Below are 25452 nucleotides of genomic sequence, written 5' to 3' on the forward strand. Positions count from 1 at the left end.
GAAAATTTCAGACAATTCATTCCTTTAAAAACCACTCTCGAAGATTTAGTATAAATACTGTTACTTTCTGAAATTTGTGCTGCCTTTAAACAGAATTACACCATTTATATATATATATATATATATATATATATATATATATATATGTCTGAAAAAAATATCCTGAGAAAAAATGTTTCATAACATGTTTAAGTTATGATTAAATATTTAAATATTGCACTTTTTGCCAACAACAAAAACAATTCCTAAGTTTACGCAGTGCCATTGTGCTATCTCATTTCTGAGTAAAAACGTAAAATAAACCAATAACCTGATGGAAGCTGATAATAAAAGTGTTATTACAGAAAGTTGAACTCTTTTTTTGAGGTACTGGCCATTCTGGTCTTACATTATTAAATATTAATGCTATATATGTTTTTATTCTATTCTATTCCATAACTCATGTTTAACGCAGCCAAACAGCATATTTCAGAAGCAGGTGTTTGTTAATTGTTTTGTCTGTAATGTTCAATGTAAAATGCTTGTAAAGTACCGTCTGTTGCTCACGCTTTTGTATCTAATGCCCCTCAACTCCAATAAAGAATCGAAAAAGAAAAGATGTAATCCTGATATGACCACTAATCTATCCAAGTGTAAAACATACTGGTGAATTTGGAAAGGAAAAGCAATGTTTTCAATTTTCAGGAAGACGAGCCAACACTGATAAATAAAAACACGGAGCCTTCTGCGCGTTCGTGAATGAGCTGGAGTGACTATGTGCTACAGAAGAAAAGTGAACTGTTGGCTACGTCAGAGATGGTCTAACATCCCACCGGGTTTCCGTTCATCTCTGGCTGGTTACTGCTTTGCAGTGGACCACGGCCTGTTGTGTGGTTGATGCTGTTGTTAGTCAGGGATGGCATCTGGATCCGAGGAGCTTCCATTGCATTCGCCCTCACCGTTATGTGATCCCATCCACCCTGAGAAGACAACACCATCGCATTTGACACCCATTCTTATCCGTTCTCTGTGCAGCCATTTACTGTATAGCAGATAGGAGAATGTCAGCAGTGCTCACCCCAATGCCATAGTCCCAGGAGTGGCCCTTGGGTTCCATAGGCAGAACCCCCAACCGGCGACATACAGTACCACAACTCAGACTGTGACTACCCTGCACCTTATCTGCAATGATCCACACCTTAGGAAACAAACACATGGATATTGCATTTACTGTATACAGCAGCAAACATGGAGGGAGTTGTGATGCTGTGCAAATTTATTCTTGCTGCTTGTATACTTTATAGATAAATACAAAGCCATAATGCTTGAGGCGTGTCTGTTGGTTGTTTCTTTAAGACTTGTACAGTCTTGTGTTTGGCCAGTATACATTTTTGTCACACATGCTGCTTTGAATGTGTAGGCTACTACATGCTTTACCATGCTTGCTTGTATCTGTAAAGTTTTGTTTGGGGCTTATTACATGTACAACAGCATTCTAAATGGTCCCGTTTTTCCTGATCACATTTTTCAAACTTTATTTAGTGTGTAATGTTGCAGTTAGAGCATAAATAATACCTGCAAAAAGCTCAAAGTTCAATGCCAAGCAATTTAATTTCTTTAAAGCGACACTCATTTTCCAGCTCCCCTAGAGTTAAACATTTCATTCTTACCGTTTTGGAATCCATTCAGCTGATATCCGGGTCTGGCATTAGCACTTTTAGCATAGCTTAGGACAATCCATTGAATCTGATTAGACCATTAGCATCACGCTAAAAAGAGTTTTGATATTTTTGGCGTAATAATCAAGTAATCAACTTTGCTGCTGTAACATAGCCACAGCAGGCGTAGTGATATTACACACTGCCCGAAAATAGAAAAATCGCAACTTTTAATTTTCTGTTGGTTTTAAATTAAAAAAAAGTTTAAATAGGAAAAATATTGAAACTCTTTGGTTATTTTTTAGCGCGATGCTAATGGTCTAATCAGAATCAATGGATTATGCTAAGCTATACTAAAAGTGGTAGCGCCAGACCCGGAGATCAGCTGAATGGATTCCAAAACTGTAAAAATCAAATGATTAACTCTAGGAGAGCTGGAAAATTAGCATATTTAAAAAAAAGTGGAATGTCCCTTTAACAGAATTTCCCTTCCAACGCCTACAGCGAGCGTCCAGTTTGGACTACAGCCCTCTACTTCCCGGTTAAATTACGTCAAAATAAGAGTTTCTGACTAACCTCCGCCCACAGGAATATGTCAGTCACCAGTAAGCGCAAGGGGCTCTGGCTAAGCTTAGCTGCTGTCGATTCCATAAACATTATATATGTTGACGCCTTATGACGCGATGGAACGTAATCCAGCGTCGCCGCCATATTGGTTGGGTCTCCTAACTCGACACTAGTCAATCGGAGTCAACAGAGAGCGAGCAACTATGCCCGTATTTTGCGCAGCTTACGGTTGCAATAACCGGCGCAGCATTGACACTACATCGCATTCTAAATAAGATTGAACAATAATTTTGGTGATTTTACCATTTGTAATATTGCAACATATTACAATAATATGTTATTGTAACTAACGTTACCTACCAAATCGTGTGAAAACCAGACAAAAAATTCGGGAAGTTGGCAATACACGTTCCTCTGTAGAAATTAATGCAGGGTGGGCGCATTGGGGACCCATCCAAGATGGCAGCCGCGGTGATACGTCAGCTCCAATAGGCATTGTCAGTCTATGAGGCGTCTACGTATATAATGTCTAATGGTCGAATCACAACACACTAAACAAGCTACACAATTAGAACTCATTATGTATTTCTGAAGGAGGGATTTCATAGAACAAGAAAGACATCAGCCTGTTTTAGGACAGTGAAAACAGCCCTATAGAGATAAGTAAATTGTGTGACAAATAGCGCGTTTTTTACATGTGAAACATGAACATGTTATATTGCGCTCTGTAAACACAATCAAAGCTTCAAAAACACAGGAAAACCCTTTTAACACTTTGCTAATAATGAATGAATAATCCAGAATCATTTGAGAATGAATTACAATGCAACTGTCCCCACCCCTTAGTAACAGACTAATTTAGGAAATGTTTCAGACCTGGTCCAGATGTCCCACTGATACTTTTCGCACATTATTGGAGATATGCTCCCAAGACGAGCCCTGAGGGTAACTAGGGGTCACACCCTGTCTGTACCACAAGTTACCTGCACAAAAGCAACCAAAATAGCAATGTTGTAACAATTTGCTCATTTATATTTAACACTTTCTATGGACAACACCTGTTAAATCTTTATACAATGGTGTACCATTTTCATCCACCGTATATACGGACGTCCTGCCCACTGACACCTGTTTGAGCTTCTGTCCGGTTGGAGAGGGGATGTGGTACCAGCAATCTCCTGCAAGCACAGATAAACTTGCATTCGTAATGCTGCTGCAGGCGATATGTCACAACTTCAGCATGACAAGCTTAACTTGTGGGAAAAAAACGTAACGTGAGAGATAAGCATTCTAGTGTATGAATGCATACTCACCAGATGTAAAAAAATGGTGACAAGTTTAACAATGTAATCACTATATGTGGGTCTGATGGTGTCCCTTCCCGTAATAATTTTTTACTATTTTAACATGACATGAAGCATTATGATGTACTATGAAACAAAGGGAAGAGACAAGATTTGCTTCTAGTGAAAACACATGATATTACGCAACGCCTGAAAATAGTCCCCTTGGTAACTTTCAATAGCGGGGGACTATTTTCGGGCACTGCATAACATCATTGCGCCTTCTGCAGCCATGTTACAGCAGCAATTATTATGTCAGAATGAGAGTATAGTTCCTAGCCATATCTGCCTAGAAAATCACAACTTTTATTTTTCCATTGGTCTTAGTACACGATGTAAATACGGAAGAGTCAAGTTTTAAATAAGAAAAATATTGAAACTTTTTGTTTAATTTTTTGTGCGATGCTAATGGTCTAATCAGATTCAATGGATTATGCTAAGCTATGCTAAAAGTGGTACCACCAGACCCGGAGATCAGCTAAATGGATTCCAAGATGGTAAAAATCAAATGTTTAAATCTAGGGAAGCTGGAAAATGTGCATATTTTCAAAAAAAAGTGGAGTGTCCCTTTAACACTACTTCAGTGGTACTTCATGGCACAACTGGCGGGTCAAAAATGATTGCTTTGGTCTTTTGGCCTGCATAAGCGTTTCGGTTTAAAGTAAATTCCTTGGAAAATACATTATAACATTTGCCTTAAAGGAACAGTATGGAAGAAATGTATATCAATTTATCATAAAATGGCCCTGATATGTCACTAGACATTAAGAAATCATTTTCATTTCAAATACTTATATCACTGACAACAGTGGTCTGGCCAAGATATTGTCATTTAAAAAGTGGAGTTGCAGCCCTCAACTGATGTTTATGTTGTCATTTTGTGTATTGGCCACCAGTTGTGTGATTGCAATACCAGTTTTAGCCACAAGTTTTGTGATTGCAATATCAGTTTTGGCCACAATCCTACATACTGTTCCTTTAAATAGTGTTCAATACTTTTGTAGGGCGGAGGACATGTTTTTTCTCACCTGCTGGGTTCTGGGCCGACACAGAGCCCCTATAGAATGCAGAGCCGTCTTTAGCGATGGCCCAAACCTGGTGGACGACACCTATGGAAATGGACTTGAAAGGCTGGTCAGTTCCCACATGTAACCACGACGACCCCTGTGTGCAAGCCACAATGATTACACAACTTTACGGAGGCTCTCAGAGGGATTATAAATGGCGGTTCGGCAGTATGTGTTAACTATCAGGGTGATTATATAATTGCATTAAATATAATTAAATGGTTATTTTTCAATTATTTTAATAATTTGGTTCATGTCATGGATCACAAAACATTACAGGCCGTAAAAATATAAAATTTCTGTTACTGTTAAAAATGGTGAATAGCCTACATACTGCGTCTTTAATCAACATCTAAAACAATGTTAGGTAGACCAATCATCTTTTATCTAGAAAATAATAAATAGGAACGTACTGCAGGGGTCAGTGATGTTACACCCAGTCGACACAAGACGTCTCCCTTGTTGCTGATGGCCCATAGTGGCACCTGTTCTACTGTATTCTTTGGACCACAGGGCAGGATTGTGATGTCACTCAGAGGTATAGGCGGTACTTCCTGCCATGGGCCGGTTGTTGTGAGTTTACACTTTCTAAGACAGAAGAATGAGTTACGTGAGTAAATACCTGGATAAACGGAGCTCAAGCTAAATATTGGTATATACACAGTGAAACACACCTGGCCCAACGCCTGCGCCGGACAAAGTCCTTCAATGTTTTATTTCCATGGTATGACCTAGAAAAGTAAATACATACAATAAAGTTGATTTGTTCTCCCCTAGCCACGCTGGTGAAACTAATATTGCAGTACACTGTGGTTAAATTTAGTAATATTTCAGTAATATTCAGTAATATTTCAACATACAACCAGCATCTCATTCAGGAACAACTCACACTTCAACTTAACTGGCCATTCTCAGACAAACAGAATTAAAATTTGAAAAAAATTTTGTAGCAATTCAAGTGCAAAAACGTTTGTGTTTGTGAATTCCCTCTAAGAGAGAAACAAATCTATTGAGACTTACGCAGGAAAGTCTGATGCATACTGCCAGCCCTCTCTGTCTGTCCCACCTGGCACAGCATAGTCAATAGTCCAGTCAGACACCTGCATGTACAATACAATCAAACACAAACTCTTTCTCACTTAATTCAGCACACAACATAAATAATATCTATTGATAGAATACGAGTAACAGCACAAACCCAAGTCCAGTGTGGGGAAGGTGGTTTAGCGTTGGTTTTGGTGCACTCCTTCAGACCCGATGCATCACTCCACATGTATCGATCAGTAGGGAGACCCCTGGTGGAGAAAAAGGAGTTAAGCACAGCAATCTGTACACCGAGTACCTCTGAAATACAGATCTGTTTACTGTAACCTTACTGTTTACCTGTTAGTGTAACCAGTGACAGGGTTCCAGCGCTGGTTCTCATATATATAAACACTCTTCACATCAGTCTGTGTGTAGATGTTATCAGTGCTGCTCGCCAAACCTATATGTGCAGGATGAACTTATATTAACTTATACTTTATATATTATATTATAACCCTGCATGTCAAAACCCTGATTTACTGTTTTCTACATAAAATATCAACATATAAATTTGATATCTTTAATATTGACTAAGATCATGTTAAAGATTAAAATTAATGATTGAAATAAAACATTGATGCTCCTCATCTTATAATTTTATGGTCACATATTATAAAATAGTGCTGGGTAAAGATTAATTGCGATGAATCACGTACAAAATAAAAGTAGATAATATATGAGTGTGTGCAATTATTCTGTATATATAATATATATATATATATATATATATATATAGGTAACACTTTACAATAAGGTTCATTAGTTAACATTAGTTAATTTATTAACTAACGTGAACAAACCATGAGCAATACATTTGTTACAGTATTTATTCATCTTTGTAAATGTTAGTTAATAAAAATTTAAGCTTTAATTGTTTGTTCATGTTAGTTCAGAGTGCATTAACTAATGTTAACAAGATTTAAAATAGTATTAGTAATTGTTGAAATTAACATTAACAAAGATTAATAAATGCTGTATAAGTGCAGTTCATTATTAGTTCATGTTAACTAATGTAGCTAACTAATGTTAACTAATGAACCTTATTGTAAAGTGTTACCTATATATATATATATATATATATATATATATATATATATATATATTTATTTATATTTTATTATTTATTATTATTTATTTATTTATATTTTTATATTTAAAATCTAAATATATATCTGAAATGAATATATGTATGTGTGTGTGGTAAAATATACATAATAATTACATATACATAATAATTACACACAGTACACACTATATAATGACTAATACTAATACTATATAATATATAGTGTGTACTGTGTGTAATTATTATGTATAATATATGTATAAATAAATAAATATTATATGTATATATTATGCAAAAAATACTTTTTATTTTGTATGCGATTCATCGCGATTAATCTTTGCCAGCACTAGTGATGCGTTTACCCTGAAAGAATCCTCCTCCGTAGCCTCCTGTATAGACCCAGGCGGTGTGGTCGTAGCCGATACCCCACACCACACCGAGACTGTTAGACTCAATAATTCGCAAATGCCCTCCAACTTGACGCCAGAACCTGTCCACAGTGACAAAATACAAAACCACTATATGGACGCCCACTTCTAAAGAGTTTGAATCCTTCAGTCATTTCTGTAAGCACAAATTCTAATGCTTTAAAAAAGAAATGATTGATTTAGTCTGGTGTGGAAAAACTTGACAGGTCCGCCTAAATCCCAGACCTGAACACCTTTGTTATGACTTGCAGGATCTGAGCCAAAGTCGCATCACCCAAACCCATAGATGATTATCAAACTGAATCCTTACATCTGATCACAAGGTGTAGGATATGGAGATGCCTCTAGTTCCTTTGTAGGCTCGCTCACAAAGATGTCGCCTTTACAGGTGACCGACCAGATGGCCTGTTTTGACGGAGGGCCCTGTATACCTCTGGAGTCACAGCAGGACATGCTGAGGAGAGCCAGCTGATAAGATGAAAAAATTGTCAGTCAAACAGCAGGTTAAAAGTATAAATGTCCCAAAATGATACCGTTATGTCCTTACCCAATCATGCATCTCTTGCTCTGTGGCAGCAGCCAAGCGGATGGGCCATCTCTGTTTGGTTCTCTCCGCTGTATAGATGGCAAATGTGTGCTTGGCCTCATTTAACACTGGCACTAGTATTGTCACTTCATTGATGAATATGTGGAGATACTAAACAGACATCATTTGATTGGACAAAGTGAGAAAGTGCTGTGGCAGTAAGCAATCATTTTGATCTGTATTAACGGTAGAAAGACTTTACAGATGCATATCTGCTTAAAACTAAACTGATATAGAAATGGCTTGAAAGGAAACTGTAAAGCCACAAAATTATTTCTGTGTTTAGGCTCTGGAATTAAAGAATATAGACTGCAGTAGCACCTTTTTTTCATCGTTGAAGGTGTAATAGATAAACAGAATGCCATCTTTGTTGCCCTCTGCTCCTGAGAACTGCTCCAGGGCAAACTGAACGTCTATCCACTTATGGGGTTTCCAGTCTCGCCACCACTGCATGCTGCCCTTCTTGACCCACACAGACTGAAAGAAGACCAAGAATCAACATAAATTATTCAGTAACATGGTATTAAAGTCCCTTTTAAAGTTTTTATTGTTGTTTATGTGTCTATGTGGTGTTTTTAGTATGTTTTAGGACAAGCCTAAAAGTTTAAAAGTGGGTAATTAATAAAAAAAATTAAAAGCCACAACACTAACGTTGTCGTCTTGCTTGCGAAATCAAAAATGCTTCCATACCTCTGACTTTTTATGTGAATGTGGCATCAACGTCGATGTAGCAATTGAAACACTATTTTAAGCACTGAATGAATGAATGACAGGTTCACCTCTCGCTCCTTGGTAACATTGCGCAAGGCAAAAAAGAGGGTGACATATAGTGAAGAAGACTAGTAATTAGATTAAAGTTAATTTAACGTTCAATGTTTGCGGAAGTAAATATGGAAAAAAAATTGATTCTGCTCAGCCCTATTCTACGGAAGCCGAGAGAGGACATGCACTATTATTATTTTTGCTTGCTTGTTTTCTCGTGATCACGACTTAATTTCTCGTGATCTCGAGATAACAAAAGTTGTTTTCTCGTGATCACGACTTAATTTTCTCGTTATCCTGACATGATAATCCAAATGTCATAATGTAATTTCCTGTCCATAATATGTAGTGTATTTTGAAGTGGCCTGCTAATGCATATGAGTTGGGGTCTAATTCGCCCGTGTAGCTATGTGTAACCGATAGACAATAAATAAATAAATAAATAAAGTTGGACGTTCATGTTCGTGAATTTAGGGACCATCTTTAAAAGTAATACTGTACACATCTGTATCTTCAATAGTATTTAACAGTTTATTTAAATAAATATAAAAAATCTAAAAAGTGTGCATTATAGCTGACAACCACATAAACACGTTGGTTTTGTGACTGTTTGTTGACTTTAAGTCATTCCATTTAAATGCTGTTAAAAGTATAAACGTGTATATTATTGAGTAACTTAAGGACGGTCCCTAAATTCACCACTGTAAAATTGTAAATATTGACAAATCTATTTCAGCTTGAGCGAATCTCTGATCCAAGTAAAATCTCATTTGTTCATCCATGCTAATTTAGCAAAATGTGCTTTTGCTGTTTACAAACAAAACAACACGTTCTATCGAGTATTACACGTAAGCTTTAATCACATCTCAAGAATACGACTTTTGTTATGTCGAGATCACGAGAAAACAACTTCTGTTACCTCGAGATAACGGGAAATTAAGTCGTGATCACGAGAAAACAAGCAAGCAAAAATAATAATAGTGCATGGCCTCTCTCGGCTTCCGTACTATTCAGAATAAAATTAATAAATAATGTTTTGGCTTCAGTTTATTCATATATTGGGTAAGTGCGCCACTTGTGGATAATAATCGCGGTATTGCAGATTAACATAAACACTCATCAGAAACGCGGTTTTTTAACACAATATTTTCTCTTAGTTGACAAGATAACTCATCAATGGCAGGGAAAGAGTTAAAGTTCTACCAAGTTGTGAGCCATTGCATCTAAGTTTACATTGTACTATCAATCTAACACTCAAAGCATTTGTCTGGACACTTACTGTCGCAATATCACTGAGAGTCTGCATATAAATCACATAAAATAAAATATAGCTGTAGACAGCGATACGGGGCCAAGCAACAATGGTCCTGCAACACGCAACGAAGCTGAAAGGACATGCAATTGAAGAATGCAATGTAGCAGATATGTATGGGAACTATCAGCACACAGGACTCAGAGATGAGAATGAACATAATGAAAAAATTAAAATTTTGAAGTATAATATTTATTTGCATGCTGAAAGAAGGACCGATTAGTCCAATGCTGACCTAGAAAACAATTGAACCATCAAAGCATCATACATGTTACACATGAGACTTAAACCAAAAGAGTACAAACGAAATAATACCTGTAAAAATAATAAAGTAAAATACAAATAATCAATTGAAGCTTTTGACTCTAAAGTAAGAGACTTCAATTGCTGCCCTAGCCAGGATTTGAACCCATGATCTCCAGGTTTCATGCCTGTCACCTATCTGGTTGAGCTACAGGGGAGACCTACATACAGACAGCTGCTTAAGCTAGATTGCTGTAGTGACAATGTGTATGTTCAAGTTTGGAGAGATTTTTCTCTAGAACAGAATATTTTTTTAATCCCCTGTAGGTAGTCAAACCTGTTTGAACATTTGACTCTACATGACACAAATTTGTCAACCATTTTAATTGCTGCCCTACGCTGGATTTGAACCAGCAACCTCTGGATTTCATGCCCATCACGCATTTGGTTGAGCTACTGGGAAGGCATAGATTACCCCATCAAATATTCTCCATAGAAGTTTAGTTGATTAAATGGTTTAAAAGTTATTCCTATTGACAAATGTATTACTTTTGAACAAAGATAAATATCAAAATTCTGTTTGGTCATTTCTATGTGGCTCGGTCCAAAGATAATCTGAGCCAAATTGTGTAACAATTCAACAAACACTGCAAAAGTAGTAGCAAAAAAAACTGAATACTGTACTTTTCAAAATGGCCGCTACTGCATTTTTGAACCGGTGATGATGCTTGGCCACCAAATTGCAAGCCGCGCAGAACATGGAAAACAGACTGGTTGAGAATAAAAGGTGAGAATAAACTCAAAACAAATATTAATAGAAAAACATAACACATGCATCAGACGGGATTCGAACCCTTAACCTCTGAGTTTTGATGCATGCGATTTAGTAGACTGAGCTACACAGGCAGCGCAGCTAGCCAAGGTTTTCAGAGCTGCAAGCATTCAAATGGAGGAAGGAAGGTGCAGACATGACATTGCAGAGCAGAAATAACAAAATTACAATTTATATGGGAATCAGATAGTTTAAGTGAGAAGAGTTAAAGTTTAAGTCAAGAAAAACATGTTGTATAGGAATGCACAACATGTTATAATGCAGTCATAATAATTTAATATGACGAAGAGACAATGTCACAGGGACAGTCAACTTTGGACAGGTATTTCTCGGGAATGGCAGAGAATATCAAAAATGTGTTCGGTCATTTCTGTGCGGATTGCTCCAAAGGTTATGTGAGCACAGCCTGGCATAAAATAGACTTAATTTGCAAAAGTAGTAGCGAAAAAACTACTTCACATATGCTATGAAGTAAGATATGAACAGAATGTTGAAAATTGACAAATGAGATATCGTTGCAATCGACATAAACCAGTGAATAAAAATTCACAAAGAAAATGAATATCAGACAAAGTTTTCAGAAGTTATGGGCTGTTTTATATAGTTTATGAACCCTAGGTGGCGCTGTCTTCAGATTTCCCAAGTACCTTCAGGACATCATACCGGATGCTTCCTACCGATTTTTGTGCCGATACATTATATAGAATAATAGTTATCCCAATTTAAAACAAAATTCAAAATAGTGGACAGGCGGTTTGGTCATTTCCGGCATAATATATATCGACAGATTGGTCATGAGCCAAGGAATCCATAGACACTAAGATCATAATTTTCTATCAAACATTTCAATAGTTATGGGCAAAAATGGCCATTTTTCATATCTCATGACCCATAGGTGGCGCTGTCCTCAAATTTGGCATGGTACCCCAGTTCATGGTCCTTATGAAGGGTACCAAGTTTCATTTCAATTGATCAAAGAATGACCGAGATAATGACTCAGAACGAATTTTGGGTTGACATCGATAAATGTACGCAATTATTACTTTTGAACAAAGATAAATATCAAAATTCTGTTTGGTCATTTCTATGTGGCTCGGTCCAAAGATAATCTGAGCCAAATTGTGTAACAATTCAACAAACACTGCAAAAGTAGTAGCAAAAAAACTGATTACTGTACTTTTCAAAATGGCCGCTACTGCATTTTTGAACTGGTGATGATGCTTGGCCACCAAATTGCAAGCCGTGCAGAACATGGAAAACAGACTGGTTGAGAATAATAGGTGAGAATAAACTCAAAACAACAAATATTAATAGAAAAACATAACACATGCATCGGACAGGATTCGAACCCTTAACCTCTGAGTTTTGATGCATGCGATTTAATAGACTGAGCTACACAGGCAGTGTAGCTAGCCAAGGTTTTCAGAGCTGAAAGCATTCAAATGGAGGAAGGAAGGTGCAGACATGACATTGCAGAGCAGAAATAACAAAATTACAATTTATATGAGAATCAGATAGTTTAAGTGAGAAGAGTTAAAGTTTAAGTCAAGAAAAACATGTTGTATAGGAATGCACAACATGTTATAATGCAGTCATAATAATTTAATATGACGAAGAGACAATGTCACAGGGACAGTCAACTTTGGACAGGTATTTCTCGGGAATGGCAGAGAATATAAAAAATGTGTTTGGTCATTTCTGTGCGGATTGCTCCAAAGTTTATGTGAGCAGAGCCTGGCATAAAATAGACTTAATTTGCAAAAGTAGTAGCGAAAAAACTACTTCACATATGCTATGAAATAAGATATGAACAGAATGTTGAAAACTGACAAATGAGATATCGTTGCAATCGACTTAAACCAGTGAATAAAAATTCACAAAGAAAATGAATATCAGACAAAGTTTTCAGAAGTTATGGGCTGTTTTATATAGTTTATGAACCCTAGGTGGCGCTGTCTTCAGATTTCCCAAGTACCTTCAGGACATCATACCGATGCTTCCTACCGATTTTTGTGCCGATACATTATATAGAATAATAGTTATCCCAATTTAAAGCAAAATTCAAAATAGTGGACAGGTGGTTTGGTCATTTCCGGCATAATATATATCGACAGATTGGTCATGAGCCAAGGAATCCATAGACACTAAGATCATAATTTTCTATAAAACATTTCAATAGTTATGGGCAAAAATATCCATTTTTCATATCTCATGACCCATAGGTGGCGCTGTCCTCAAATTTGGCATGGTACCACAGTTCATGGTCCTAATGAAGGGTACCAAGTTTCATTTCAATTGATCAAAGAATGACCGAGATAATGACTCAGAACGAATTTTGGGTCGACAACGATAAATGTACGCAATTATTACTTTTGAGCAAAGATAAAAATCAAAATTCTGTTCGGTCATTTCTCTGCGGCTCGGTCCAAAGATTATCTGTGCCAAATTGCGTAACAATGCAATGAACACTGCAAAAGTAGTAGCGAAAAAACGAAATACTGTACTTTTCAAAATGGCCGCTACTGTAATGGGTGGAGTCTTAATGTAAGGTGGTCATTGTAATGAGCGTGAGGAGAGGATTCAGATGTAGTAGGTAGAGTTTTTGTTGATCAAATGATTCTACAGTTATAACCATTTGAATATTGAATTTTTGAAGTGTTGGTGGCGCTATAGAGTTAATGCTAGAGACCCCATAGTTGGTCACATGACTATTTAGGACCACCACTACAAGTGTGCCAAATTTGTTTCATTTTCCTATGTACGGTTCATAGGGCTGCCATAGACTCCCATTGGGGAAGAAGAAATATAATAATAATAATAATAATAAATATAGCTGCAAGCAGCGATACGGGGCCAAGCACAATCAGCGCAATGAGCTCCCGAAGCACAGCAAGAAAGATACAACTTATCAATCACCCAGGGCGCATTGAGCACCCAAGGTGCATCAAGAACACAAGGCTCAGCAAAGAACCCAAAGCGTAGCAATGACAGAGCAGAACCACCGCAGTGCAGAGCAGCAACAGAAAACATGGCAAAAATAGAACATGTGTGAACTACAGACAGGTCAAAAAGAATAGGTGAGAAAGAACAAAACTATAATAGAAGAAATTAACACCTGCCTCAGGCGGGATTCGAACCCATGAACTCATGATCTCAATGCATAAGACTTAACAGATGCGCCACTCAGTAGACACAGCTCAAAGGGCAGCAGAAAAGAGCTTACATGCCATACAAAGAATTCAGAAGTTATAAGCAGTTCTATAAGAACTGTTATAGTTTATACCCCTAGGTGGCGCTGTTCTCTGATTTCCTCAGGACGTCATGCCGAAGTTCCCTACCGATTTTTGCGCCGATATATCCGATACTTCAAAAGTTATAGCAATTTATCACAGATTTCAAAATGGCGGACAGGCGGTTCGGTCAATCCCGGCATAATACATATCGGCAGATGCGGCATGAGCCAAGGAATCCGTAGACACCAAGATCATAATTTTCTGACAATCGATTCAGAAGTTATGCGCAAAAATAGCCTTTTTTCCTATCTCATGACCCATAGTTGGCGCTGTCACCAAATTTGGCATGGACCCCCATTTCATGGTCGATATGAAGCGTACCAAATTTCATCTCGATTGATCAAAGAATTACCGAGATACAGCTTCAGAACCAATTTTGGGTCAATCTCGTTAAGTTCACGCATTAATTACTTTTGAATAAAGAAAAATATCAAAATTCTGTTCAGTCATTTCTATGCGGCTCACTCCAAAGATCACATGTGCCAAATCTCATAAGAATTGAACCAAATTTGAAGGAGGAGTAGCGAAAAAATGAAATACTGTACATTTCAAAATGGCCGCTACTGTAATGGGAGGAGTCTTACTGTAAAGTATCAAATTCAATAAGCGGGATGAGAGCAATCACGTGTACTAAGTAGAATTCTCATAGATCGAATGGATCACCAGTTATAACCATTTGAACATTGAAATTTTGAGGTGATGGTGGCGCTATAGAGTTACTGCTAGAGACCCCATTTTTGGCCACATAACTATTTATGACCACCAGTACAACTGTGCCAAATTTCATCATTTTCCTACATACGGTTCATAGGGCTGCCATAGACTCCCATTGGGGAAGCGGAAAAATAATAATAATAATACTAACAGAAACAATAGGTGCCACAGCACCATAGGTGCTTGGCCCCTAATAATAATAAGAAGAAGAAGAAGAAGAAAACCATCAAACGCAATAGTGGCCTGCCGCCCTGCGGGCTTGGCCCCTAATGACAAAAAACAACTGGTTAGTATTAATGGAAAGATCAGATGAGGTGAACCTTTCTGTTTTTAAGCACTACCTGTTCAATAGCCTGTTCATAGTGCATGAAATTCTCCATTTCCCTCTTGGAGCGCTCGCTGAGCTGGTCGAATATTTGCTTACGCCATGCTGCTGTTTGTGCAGGTGTGATAGAAAGAGACATGGCCTGCATCGAGCAGTTCAGTGCTGTGGCGACACATGACGAGAAAAACAGATATTAGGACTATAAATAGATAAAAAGACAGTAAAATAAATTACAGTTATCAAATTTCTAACAGCGTGGCTGACCTGTGGATGTAGATGTGTTAAACCAGTTGAGCTGTAAGTGAGAGTCTACTGCACATCCTCCACCACTGACCCAGGCCCATTTTGGATGATCATCAGCCCCATAAGGCTCCTCTAAGGCCAAATTATATGTGGCTACAGAAGAAAGGCTGGAAGTCTCTGCTGTGTCACCCGCAGGTCCTGAAACAAGCTGAGTCTGAGCCTCTTCCAGGTCCACATTGCTCCACTGAGGGTCCAGCCCACCTGACTGACTGGGAGAGAGAATCTTGGTTGGACAACCACTGTCCTCTACCTCTTTTTCTGCAGGCTCCTCCTCAGGGATAGACGGCCCAGCCGCTGACCCGGGCCGACCAATTTGACCCTCGCGGTCAGACACCAGCTCGGAGATAAAGCTGTCACTTGTTACTTTGGGGATGCGTGGTTTAGGGGCGTCTCCCGTCTCAGAAGAGAGAACTCCGCCTACCGCCCTATCACTCTCAGGGTCCACATCGCTCACCACCGAAGCCTGAGACTGCAGACGGACCTCGCCGCCAAAGAAACAACCGGCGCTGTGAAACAAAGTGGATGGAAAGCATGTGAATGATGCCACCTGGTGGTATATAATGAAATGCGATGCATTTACAAAATGCTCATTGCTGTTATAGACTTTAGGATAAAGGCAACATCCTACCTCTGAAGACTGTTTGCACTGGCACTGGAGTGGGAACGGTCATTGTCTCTAGGCACGGAAACGGCCTTCCACGTCTTTCCACTTAGTTCGCTGGCTGTTACACCCTGGCGGAAATATACGGCCCGGTCTTCAACACCTATTGCCCATACCTGAGCAAATCACAACACAATCACTCAATGAGCCTTAAACACATCAACAGAAGTATCCAAGAAATCAATTCAGAACATCATAAAACGCAGATGACGGTACCTTAACGCAGTGGTTCTCAAACTTTTTCAGCGTGCGGCCCCCCTTGTGTACAGCGCATTCCTTCGCGGCCCCCACAAAGAAAATTTATGACAAAAAAACTGTTCTAAAGCTCAAGTTTTAATTAAACAAAACATATTGAATGATACAAAGTAGTGCTGTTGGTTAGAAGGCTTTTTTTAGGTTTAATTCCACAGAATTCATGATAAATTAATTTATTTTATAAAATGTCATAAAGCTGGGGCCCCCCTGGCACCATCTCGCGGCCCCCAGTTTGAGAACCACTGCATTAACGGTCAAGGCCCACATGTGGGCCCAAATTTCTTACACAACTTTTTATCCAATAATAGCTGAATTTTTTTTTAAACTAGAAAAATCTTGACTTTGAAATCTTGATATCTTTGGAAAGCTCTAAGAGTGTAGTTTTCATATTTCAATTGCAGTAATAATAGTGCAGTGAGAGTAATTTATTAATTTGTGACAACAAATGCAGCAAACCAAAGACAGCTAGTGGCCTTTGTTGGTAAAACTACTAAAAGTGTGAAAAAAACACTTTAAATTTTGTAACTTTAACTTGAAATTTGGATTCAAATTAGTTGAGACTTAAGGGGTTAGGGAAACAATACTAATCTCTGACCTGGTCATTGAGGCCAACGTTGATCATCACCATCTCTCCAACCATACTTATCCAACCCGAGCCACAAGGATTATGGGAATTCACACCCCGTCTAAACCAGACCTATTAGTAATTAGATGATAAGTTTAAACAAGATAAAAGGCACTGTACAAATGTTCAAGTTTAAAGGAAAACACCAACGTTTTTCAAAGTGCTGCAAATTAAGTGGTCTTCCGCCATACAATATAGGTCTAACTTTATCCGCGTAAAAAATCGGCACGTTTTATTTTGTGCCACCATACTTACTGGTGCAACTACTCATGTAACAGTCTTTAAAGCGTAACTAAACCCCTGGTTAGAGCCTGACTCCACCCACTGTCAATATTTGAAAAATGCAAGAAAAGTGGGCAGATCCCAACGGAGAGAGAGAGGACGAACTGAGCTCGTACAAAGTGTGTGGTGAGATCGTAACAAGGGCGTGGTGAGCTTGAACCTGCTTACGTCACGAGTCATTTTTTGGACCCAACATCCAATAGGAAAATTCATCTGCAGTAGCCACTGTTCAACCTGAAGAGGGCAGCACTCAGACGTTTTTACACCATATATTGCAGTATTGAAACACTTTATATATTAATGTCAAAAAACTTACTAAAATCAATTAACAGCACTAATAAAGCATAATTTTTACAGATCATTAACTTAAAAAAGTTGGTTTAGGGTTTAGTTACTCTTTAAATAGGGAAACATGGAAGTGTTTGGCGGCTTCTAAATTAATTCCTGTTTGGATCCTAAGGAATGAATGGGGCTAGGCTAAATGCTAACACATTCACGACACGCAGTGCAAAGATGAAGTGCACGCATTGATAAAAGATAGGTATTTATTAATTTGTCTAAGTTAAGGTAAGAACATGGTAAAATATTGAAAAACTGTGGTGTTTTCCTTTAAAACCCACAACTGCATATTCAGTCTTACTTTATGATCTTTAGTAACAGCCCACACTACATTTACACCAACAGCTACATGTACTGCTCCCACTTCAGGACTCGGAGATTCCACTGTGACCCAAGATGTCCCTGTAAATCAATAGATATCTTTAAATATGTGTTAGCAGCAGGTTGTGGGTTCGATCCTACAGAACTGAAGGCAACATCTGCTAAATGTGTAAATGTGACCCTGCCTGTGAAAACCCAGCTTAAAGTAATTTTTTGTGATTTATTGTTTTCGACATAAAATAATCCTATTGTACATAATGTAAAGAACATTCTGTGAAAATATAACCTTGATATATTTAATATTAACTGAGTAAAGTTATGTCAAAGATTGAAATGAATGAGAAATGAATATCTCTGATGCTCCTAATCACACAATTTTATTTTAAGACTTTAGCCTGGATTTCACAAACAGGGTCACAAATATAACTTTATTTGGACAGGTACTGGGTCAAGAGTCAAAGTTCAGGTATCTCATCACCATACTATTAAACTTACCCATGAGACAATCTCTGCCAATGCCCTCTCTGACCAGCAGTTGACCCTCCCACAGGACGGCCCAGACCAGGTCACCTGGACCACAGCTTATCTGTATCACCTCACCCGGCACAGGCACGTCCTCCCAAATGGAGCCTTCAGGATTATGATGATTGATGCCGCTCCGGAACCACACCTGCTCAAAGGAGCAGAAAAACAAGATCTTTAAGTCCAAAGATCTAATGACAAAAAACAAGATGAATTGTTCAGGATTTACATTTATAAGTGTATAATTTGAAACAAAGTTGTTTTATATGTGAACAGGCTCTAGGACCATATCTTTGTAAAAATCGAACAAAATGTTTGTTGAGCACATAATTGAACTTATTGAACAGAGCCCTGACCTTTCCCTGCAGAGATACTGCCCATAGTGCCAAACACCCTCTGGGTTCCTCAGTGATCTCCCAGCCGCCACAGGAGATGTCATTGAACGGGTCGGGAAGAGATTCAGTCTGCTCCGAAGGAATCTGCTCTCAAATGTAAACATTAATATATACATAAACACAAGTTGTATATTTGTACAAGAAACACTACTTAGTTTTTCAGATCCATTTGTACAAAGACCCACCTTTACCCAAGTGTCCTGTGACTTGTACCGTCTATATCGTATCAATCTCCGGCGACGCACGCAAGAATTCCACTTTTTGTCTTTTGTGTAAGTAGCTGGAAAATCCATGGCATACGTCCATCCCTAAAAACACAAAAAAAAGATCAGCCATAGCTTTGAGCAGAAGCATAGCTATGGTTAAATGGATGTGGATCTAATGGATGTTAATACTGACCCCTTTCTCAGTGGGCTCTCCACCAATGTTTTCATCCACATGCCAGTCTGCCTCCCATTCCCAGTTCTCCGAGGGCAACTGAAACCCACTAAGCGGCTGGTGGTTTAGCCCCGTGACATCACTCCACTGCCAGCGATCACTGGGCAACAACCGGTCTGAGAAGCCATCTACAGGGTTCCACCTCTGTTGGGAAGAAAGAATTGTCAATGAGCTTAGCTTAAAGTCTGACTTAAACCAAACCAAAATACAGATAACTCTGATAGGCTAATGGAGCTGTGCACACCTGATTCTCATATGTCTCTTCTTGATAGCGAATGGGCACATCACTAGCATGGACGTTCACGTAGACGTTGTGGTCGCAGGCGATGCCCCAGCAACATTGCTGCACGGCGGTGACACGTTTGAACTCCAAGTGGGCATCACGACAATGTTCCCACTGCTGGCCTGCTGTTGAAAGGCTATAAACCCTCCCGTAAACATCAACAGCCCACAGGAGGGAGCAAGGCATGATGCACCCCGCTGCAGGAGACAAGAGCAATGGAGACAAACAATTGCCAATGAGCAAACAGTGCTTCTCATATTTCTCTCTTATGCAACCCTTTAAACAGCACTCTGGTGTTATCATGGTAAAGTGATAGTATCAGATGTAAATTCTGCACTAATAGGATTTTTTTTGCCAGTACTGATTTTATCCAAGGCTGCACAAACATTGCAGATGTGCATGTTGCAAAAACAGAATGGTTTTAATAGTTCAAAAGGTTTCGCCTAGAAAACGTTTTAGCAAAGAGACTGGCAGACAAATGTAAGTGCTTGTGTGTGCAGGATGATAAACCAGCCGAAGTCATTTAGTTGTGATTTACTGTTTTCTACATTAAAAGGTGTTTTTTCTGCACAGAGGTTATCCTAGTTCCCGACTAAAATGCATGTTCGAGCTGCTTTAATTTAAAAACATCTTGCACTGACATATCTTAAAATACAGCAGGGAAAATAAGTATGTAACACATCAGCATTTTTATCAGTAAGTGGGCTATTGACACAAAATTTCCACCAGATGTAGCCATCAAGCCAAATATTAGTGATGCACCGATGTATCGGCCGCCGATATTTATCGGCCGATTTTTGATGAATTTGAAACCATCGGCATATCGGCAATAGCACGAGAAAGGCCGATACCGATTGTTTATTAATTAACTGCATAAAGAAATCCATAATATGTAAAAAAAACCGATTTAATGTTGTTAATAAAAATAAATGCTGAATAGCAAAAACCACCTTTGAAGTTTGTCATGATGTCTTATTATATTTGTTTTAGCTTAATTTGTGCCTCTCTTATTATGTTGGTCAGTTGAATGTTAATTCCAATCCATGTTCAGTAAAAATAATTTGACGCAGAAATAAACTAGCAAATAGACCAACTGTATAGTATTGTATACAAGTGTTTAATATCGGCATCGTTATCGGCCAGAAGTTGTCTGTTTAAATCCGTATCGGTCCAAAAAAAATCCTATCGGTGCATCCCTACCAAATACTGAATTCATACAAAGAAATCAGAACATTTAAGTATACAAGTTGAGTCATAATAAATAAAGTGAAATGACACAGGGAATAAGTATTGAACACACTTTATTTAATACTTTATAGAAAAGCCTTTGTTGGCGATTACAGCTTCTAGACGCCTCTTGTATGGAGAGACCAGTCATCTGCATTGTTCAGGAGTGATTCTGGCCCGTTCTTCGACACAAATGGTCTTTAAGTCTGGAAGGTTCCTTGGGCCTCTTTTATGAACTTTGATCTTCAGTTCTCTCCGTAGATTTTCTATGGGATTTAGGTCAGGTGATTGACTGGGCCATTCAAGAAACTTGATTTTCTTTCTTTGAAACCACTTCATTGTTTTCTTGGCCTTGTGTTTGGGATCATCGTCTTGCTGAAATGTCCACCATCTTTTCATTTTCAGCTTTCTGGTAGATGGCAGCAGATTTGTATTCAGAATGTCCCGGTACATTTCTCCATTCATCCTGCCTTCAATAATATGAAGTCTGCCAGTACCTCTTGCTGGAAAGCAGCCCCAAACCATGATGCTTCCACCCCCAAACTTAACTGTTGGTATGGTGTTCTTGGGATGGTGGGCAGTGCCAATTCTTTTCCAAACATGATGTGTGGAATGGCTGCCAAAAAGTTCAATTTTGCTTTCATCTGACCATACTATAGTCTCCCAATAATCCACAGGCTTCTCCAAATGCCCTTTCGCAAACTTTAACTGAGCCTCAACATGCTTTTTGTTCAGCAATGGAGTCTTGCGTGGTGAGCGTGCATGGATGCCATGGCGGTTCAGTGCATTGCTTATAGTTTTCTTTGAAACAACAGTACCTGTTGATGCAAGGTCTTCCTGGAGTTCTGCCCAAGTGATTCTTGGCTCTTGGAGAACTCTCCTGATTGTTCTTTGGACTCCTCGGACAGGGAGCAGGAGTCAATTACTGATAGCAGCTGATATCAATTACTGACAGGTGGCAGGGTTTCTCTCTCAATACTGACAGATTTCAGGTGAACTCCTGGCTTTCTATGCCATTTTGCACCTTGTTCTCTTCATGTGTTCAATAATTACTCCCTGTGTCATTTCACTTTATTTATTATGACTCAACTTGTATACTTAAATGTTCTGATTTCTTTGTATGAAATGCTGATGTGTCAAATACTTATTTTCCCCGCTGTATATCAGTGCCATTGTTTTGTCTCAAGATGCACACCAGTATTGTTTTTTTTTTGTAAGGTATGTTTAATGTTCCTGTATAACTGAGGCCTAGTCCTGGATAATCTAAACCCTGTCTAAGAAACTGCCCCAAAATCATCTAACAAAATGTAAAGAATGTTCATAACCTTGATATCTTCTTCAGTAATGACTGAGTAATGCCATGGCAAAGATTGAAATAAATTAATGAAATCAAACTTTGATGATTCTAATAATAGATTATAAAACTTTAGTCTGGATTTCACAGTTTTTAAATATATTTTAATAAAGTTAAAATTAATTTGGCAAACCTAAAACATTACATTTTCACATATCAAGTATTGCACATCACATTCTTCAATATCGTGCAGCCCTTATTTTAACAGTTTTTTGTTAACTTTTGTAAACTCTGGTGCCTTTTTTATATAAATATTTGTATTTCGCTCACTTATTGCAGCCTTTTTTCAATATTTTACTATGTTCTTCTTACATAAATTTAGACGAATTAATACCTACCTATCTTTTTTCAACGTGTGTACTTAATCTTTGTACAGCGGATTGTGAATCTGTTAGCATTTAGCCTAGTCCCACCAAACACTTCACGTTTTCCCTATTTAAAGACTGTTACATAAGTAGTTACACGAGTATGTATGGTGGCACAAAATAAACCATGGCGATATTTTAAGCGGATATAAATTAGAATATTGTATAGAGGAAGAGCACTTAGATTGCAGCACTTACCATACTTACTCGTGTAACTACTCATGTAAAGGTCTTTAAATAGGGAAAACATGGACTTCTGTTGGCTTCTAAATTCATCCCTGTTTGGATCCTAAGGAATGAATGGGGCTAGGCTAAATGCTAACATAGTCACGATGCACTGTACAAAGATTAAGTGCACGCATTGAAAAATATAGGTATGTATTAATTCATCTAAGTTGAGGTAAGTACATAGTAAAATATTGAAAAACGGTGGTGTTTTCCTTTAACATACATCACTGTTTCAAATTAGCATATGCATTAAGGTAAACAAGCAAGTTAATTGATATATCATTAAACTTAAATTGAACATAAATTTAATCGACAGGCCTACATTACAAGAGAGGCACAAAGATTGATAAAAATTACAAATAAGACAGCATAACAACCTTCACAGGTTATTCTTATTAACATTAACTCATACTTGACTTAGACAGAATATTATAGAGTATGCACTCTAAGAAAGGATGTGTTATTTTTAACACATTGTTTTGTGTTATGCTTTAACACATTATTTGTTATTTTAACACATTATGTGTCATTTTGTGTTGATTTTGTGTTAAAAAAAACTAAAAGGGACAACACAAGATGCGTTAAAACATGGCTTTATATACATGATGAAATAAACAGGGATGAACATAAAGGACTGCCTGGTGGCCCGGGGCAAGTGTGAAAGACATTCGGGTAGGGCTGCACGATTAATCGTATTTTTATCATGATAACGATATGCGTGCCCCACGATTAATTAATGACAATCGTCGCGATTAATGTGTAAAGACCAAGCACAAAACAGACAGTCTAGAATCAAGCAACAAAAAAAAAACAACTGCTTTAAATGCAATAGTAGTACAGCTGTAAGCCATCTGTGTACGGAGTTTTTTTTTTTGTTATTTCTGCGGATTTCTTTTGTAAAACTTTTGCAGAATTTTGCGGAATTATTTAAAATGTTTTAAAAACATCTAAGAGAATGGGAGCTGTGAATATTATAAAACAATAAAATATTTTATAATATAGGCCTATAAAATGTATATAATATTATATACATGGCTGTAAAGTGTAATAAAAATACTGTAAATAAGAAATGATCGTAATTTTTAATCGTGATCAAAAGTTTGAGCAAAACAATCGTGATCATCATTTTTCCTGTAATCGTGCAGCCCTACATTCGGGCCAGTAATAAGTATTGTCACCCTCAGTCACTAAAATATATTTTTCATATATATATATATATATATATATATATATATATATATATATATATATATATATATATATATAATTATTTAACATCGTGGAAGCAGACATTTACTTGGGTAAAACTTGACGAAAGAAACTATGCAGTATTTTGCACCGTTTGCTGTCAGTTTCCAGTTAAAGCAGAAAAGTTGGGAGCCTTTTTTCATTGGAACATGTCTGTTGAATATGTATACAATTATATTTGACTTTTGAATTATTATTTTTAAATGTATGTAACACACTGACATTTTTATATTGGGGCCAAATTTGGCATGGCAAGTGAAAACCTGATCCATGGCAAGTGAAAAACTATTTAAAAAATTATTTGGGTTGAGCCCTGATAAATAGATAATTCTAAGAATAATGCACACAAGAACGTCTATGTAACCCTTAACAAAAACACTGTGCTGGACTAGCATGGTAAAGTGATCTGATAAACACCATGCTACTGAAAGAATACCGTATATTTGTACAGTACGTGTCATTGGTAGTAAGCAGTAGTTACAATATATTATGCTAAATGTATTAACTAGATATTTTGTCAAAACAAGATCCATGTTTTTTTTTTTGTACTATCTTTATGTTAGTGAAGTATACATTTTAAATCATTCCGGAACTGATTTTTACAGATAAATCAGATGTGACGTTGAGATCATTTGTTGATGCAGGCTGCAGATAATATAAGCTAGCATTGACACCAAATTAATAAAATGCCTGTAAATAAACAAGACGACGTTGAGATAAATGACTGCAGGCACTTCTTCCGCAGAGACAGGTGGATTCAGACACAAAAGAGAGGTAAATATCATCTTCTCACACAGCATCAGACACATCAGCGTTACATACCTTATTTGCGTCAGGGTGTTAGCACTGTGCTTATGTTGTCATTTTACAGTCGTTTAGTTGTCTTAAGCCTGATTGCGTCCGCTGTTGACTCCTAGAATCCCAAACAGGAAGTGGTAAGAACCGTGTTGTTGTTACAAAAATCCAATTAAGCAAAGTCTCCGCACTCGGCACTCATGCTAGCAGCCTCTCCTCCGGACAGCTAGTTCAGTCATACGAGACCCAACCCTATCTATTTGAACAGGGGAAGACTGATATCTTTGAAGCCGCTTGCTAACGTCACAATTAAACGATATATTTCTATCCAACAATTAAATCTGACATTAACTGCACCATAAAGTTTGTTACTTGTGCTCAAATTGCGCTACAAAACACTTGTTTACAGGTAGCTCTTCCTGCTGCGCATGCGCACAAGGACTTCCCAGCGCTCTGCACACAGTCTTTAGCGATTGATGATTGTTTTGTTAGTCTTGACAGGAAAGGCGGGCCTTTCATCTCTAGCGGCATTGCTGTGGTTGCACTTCTC

The 25452-nt window shown here is 37.8% G+C and overlaps 1 protein-coding gene across 1 annotated transcript; it reads right to left on the bottom strand.

Moving 5' to 3' along the window:
* Positions 1-193: 193 nt before the first annotated feature.
* On the bottom strand, positions 194-25353 carry tecpr1a (tectonin beta-propeller repeat containing 1a). The gene is made up of 25 exons (XM_055175465.2): positions 24930-25353; positions 19647-19882; positions 19364-19546; positions 19150-19272; positions 18926-19048; positions 18543-18717; positions 18028-18128; positions 17076-17177; positions 16193-16341; positions 15526-16070; positions 15278-15423; positions 8102-8257; positions 7742-7891; positions 7505-7662; positions 7129-7256; positions 5998-6100; positions 5813-5909; positions 5635-5714; positions 5289-5345; positions 5028-5202; positions 4576-4711; positions 3290-3382; positions 3081-3187; positions 1058-1177; positions 194-959 (listed from the first exon to the last, which is right to left on the bottom strand). The coding sequence occupies exons 2-25, from the start codon at positions 19869-19871 to the stop codon at positions 801-803; spliced, it is 3591 nt and encodes a 1196-aa protein (XP_055031440.2). The 5' UTR covers positions 19872-19882; positions 24930-25353; the 3' UTR covers positions 194-800.
* Positions 25354-25452: the final 99 nt, after the last annotated feature.

Source organism: Misgurnus anguillicaudatus, chromosome 4 (genome assembly GCF_027580225.2).
Source record: "Misgurnus anguillicaudatus chromosome 4, ASM2758022v2, whole genome shotgun sequence".
Taxonomy (NCBI): domain Eukaryota; kingdom Metazoa; phylum Chordata; class Actinopteri; order Cypriniformes; family Cobitidae; genus Misgurnus; species Misgurnus anguillicaudatus.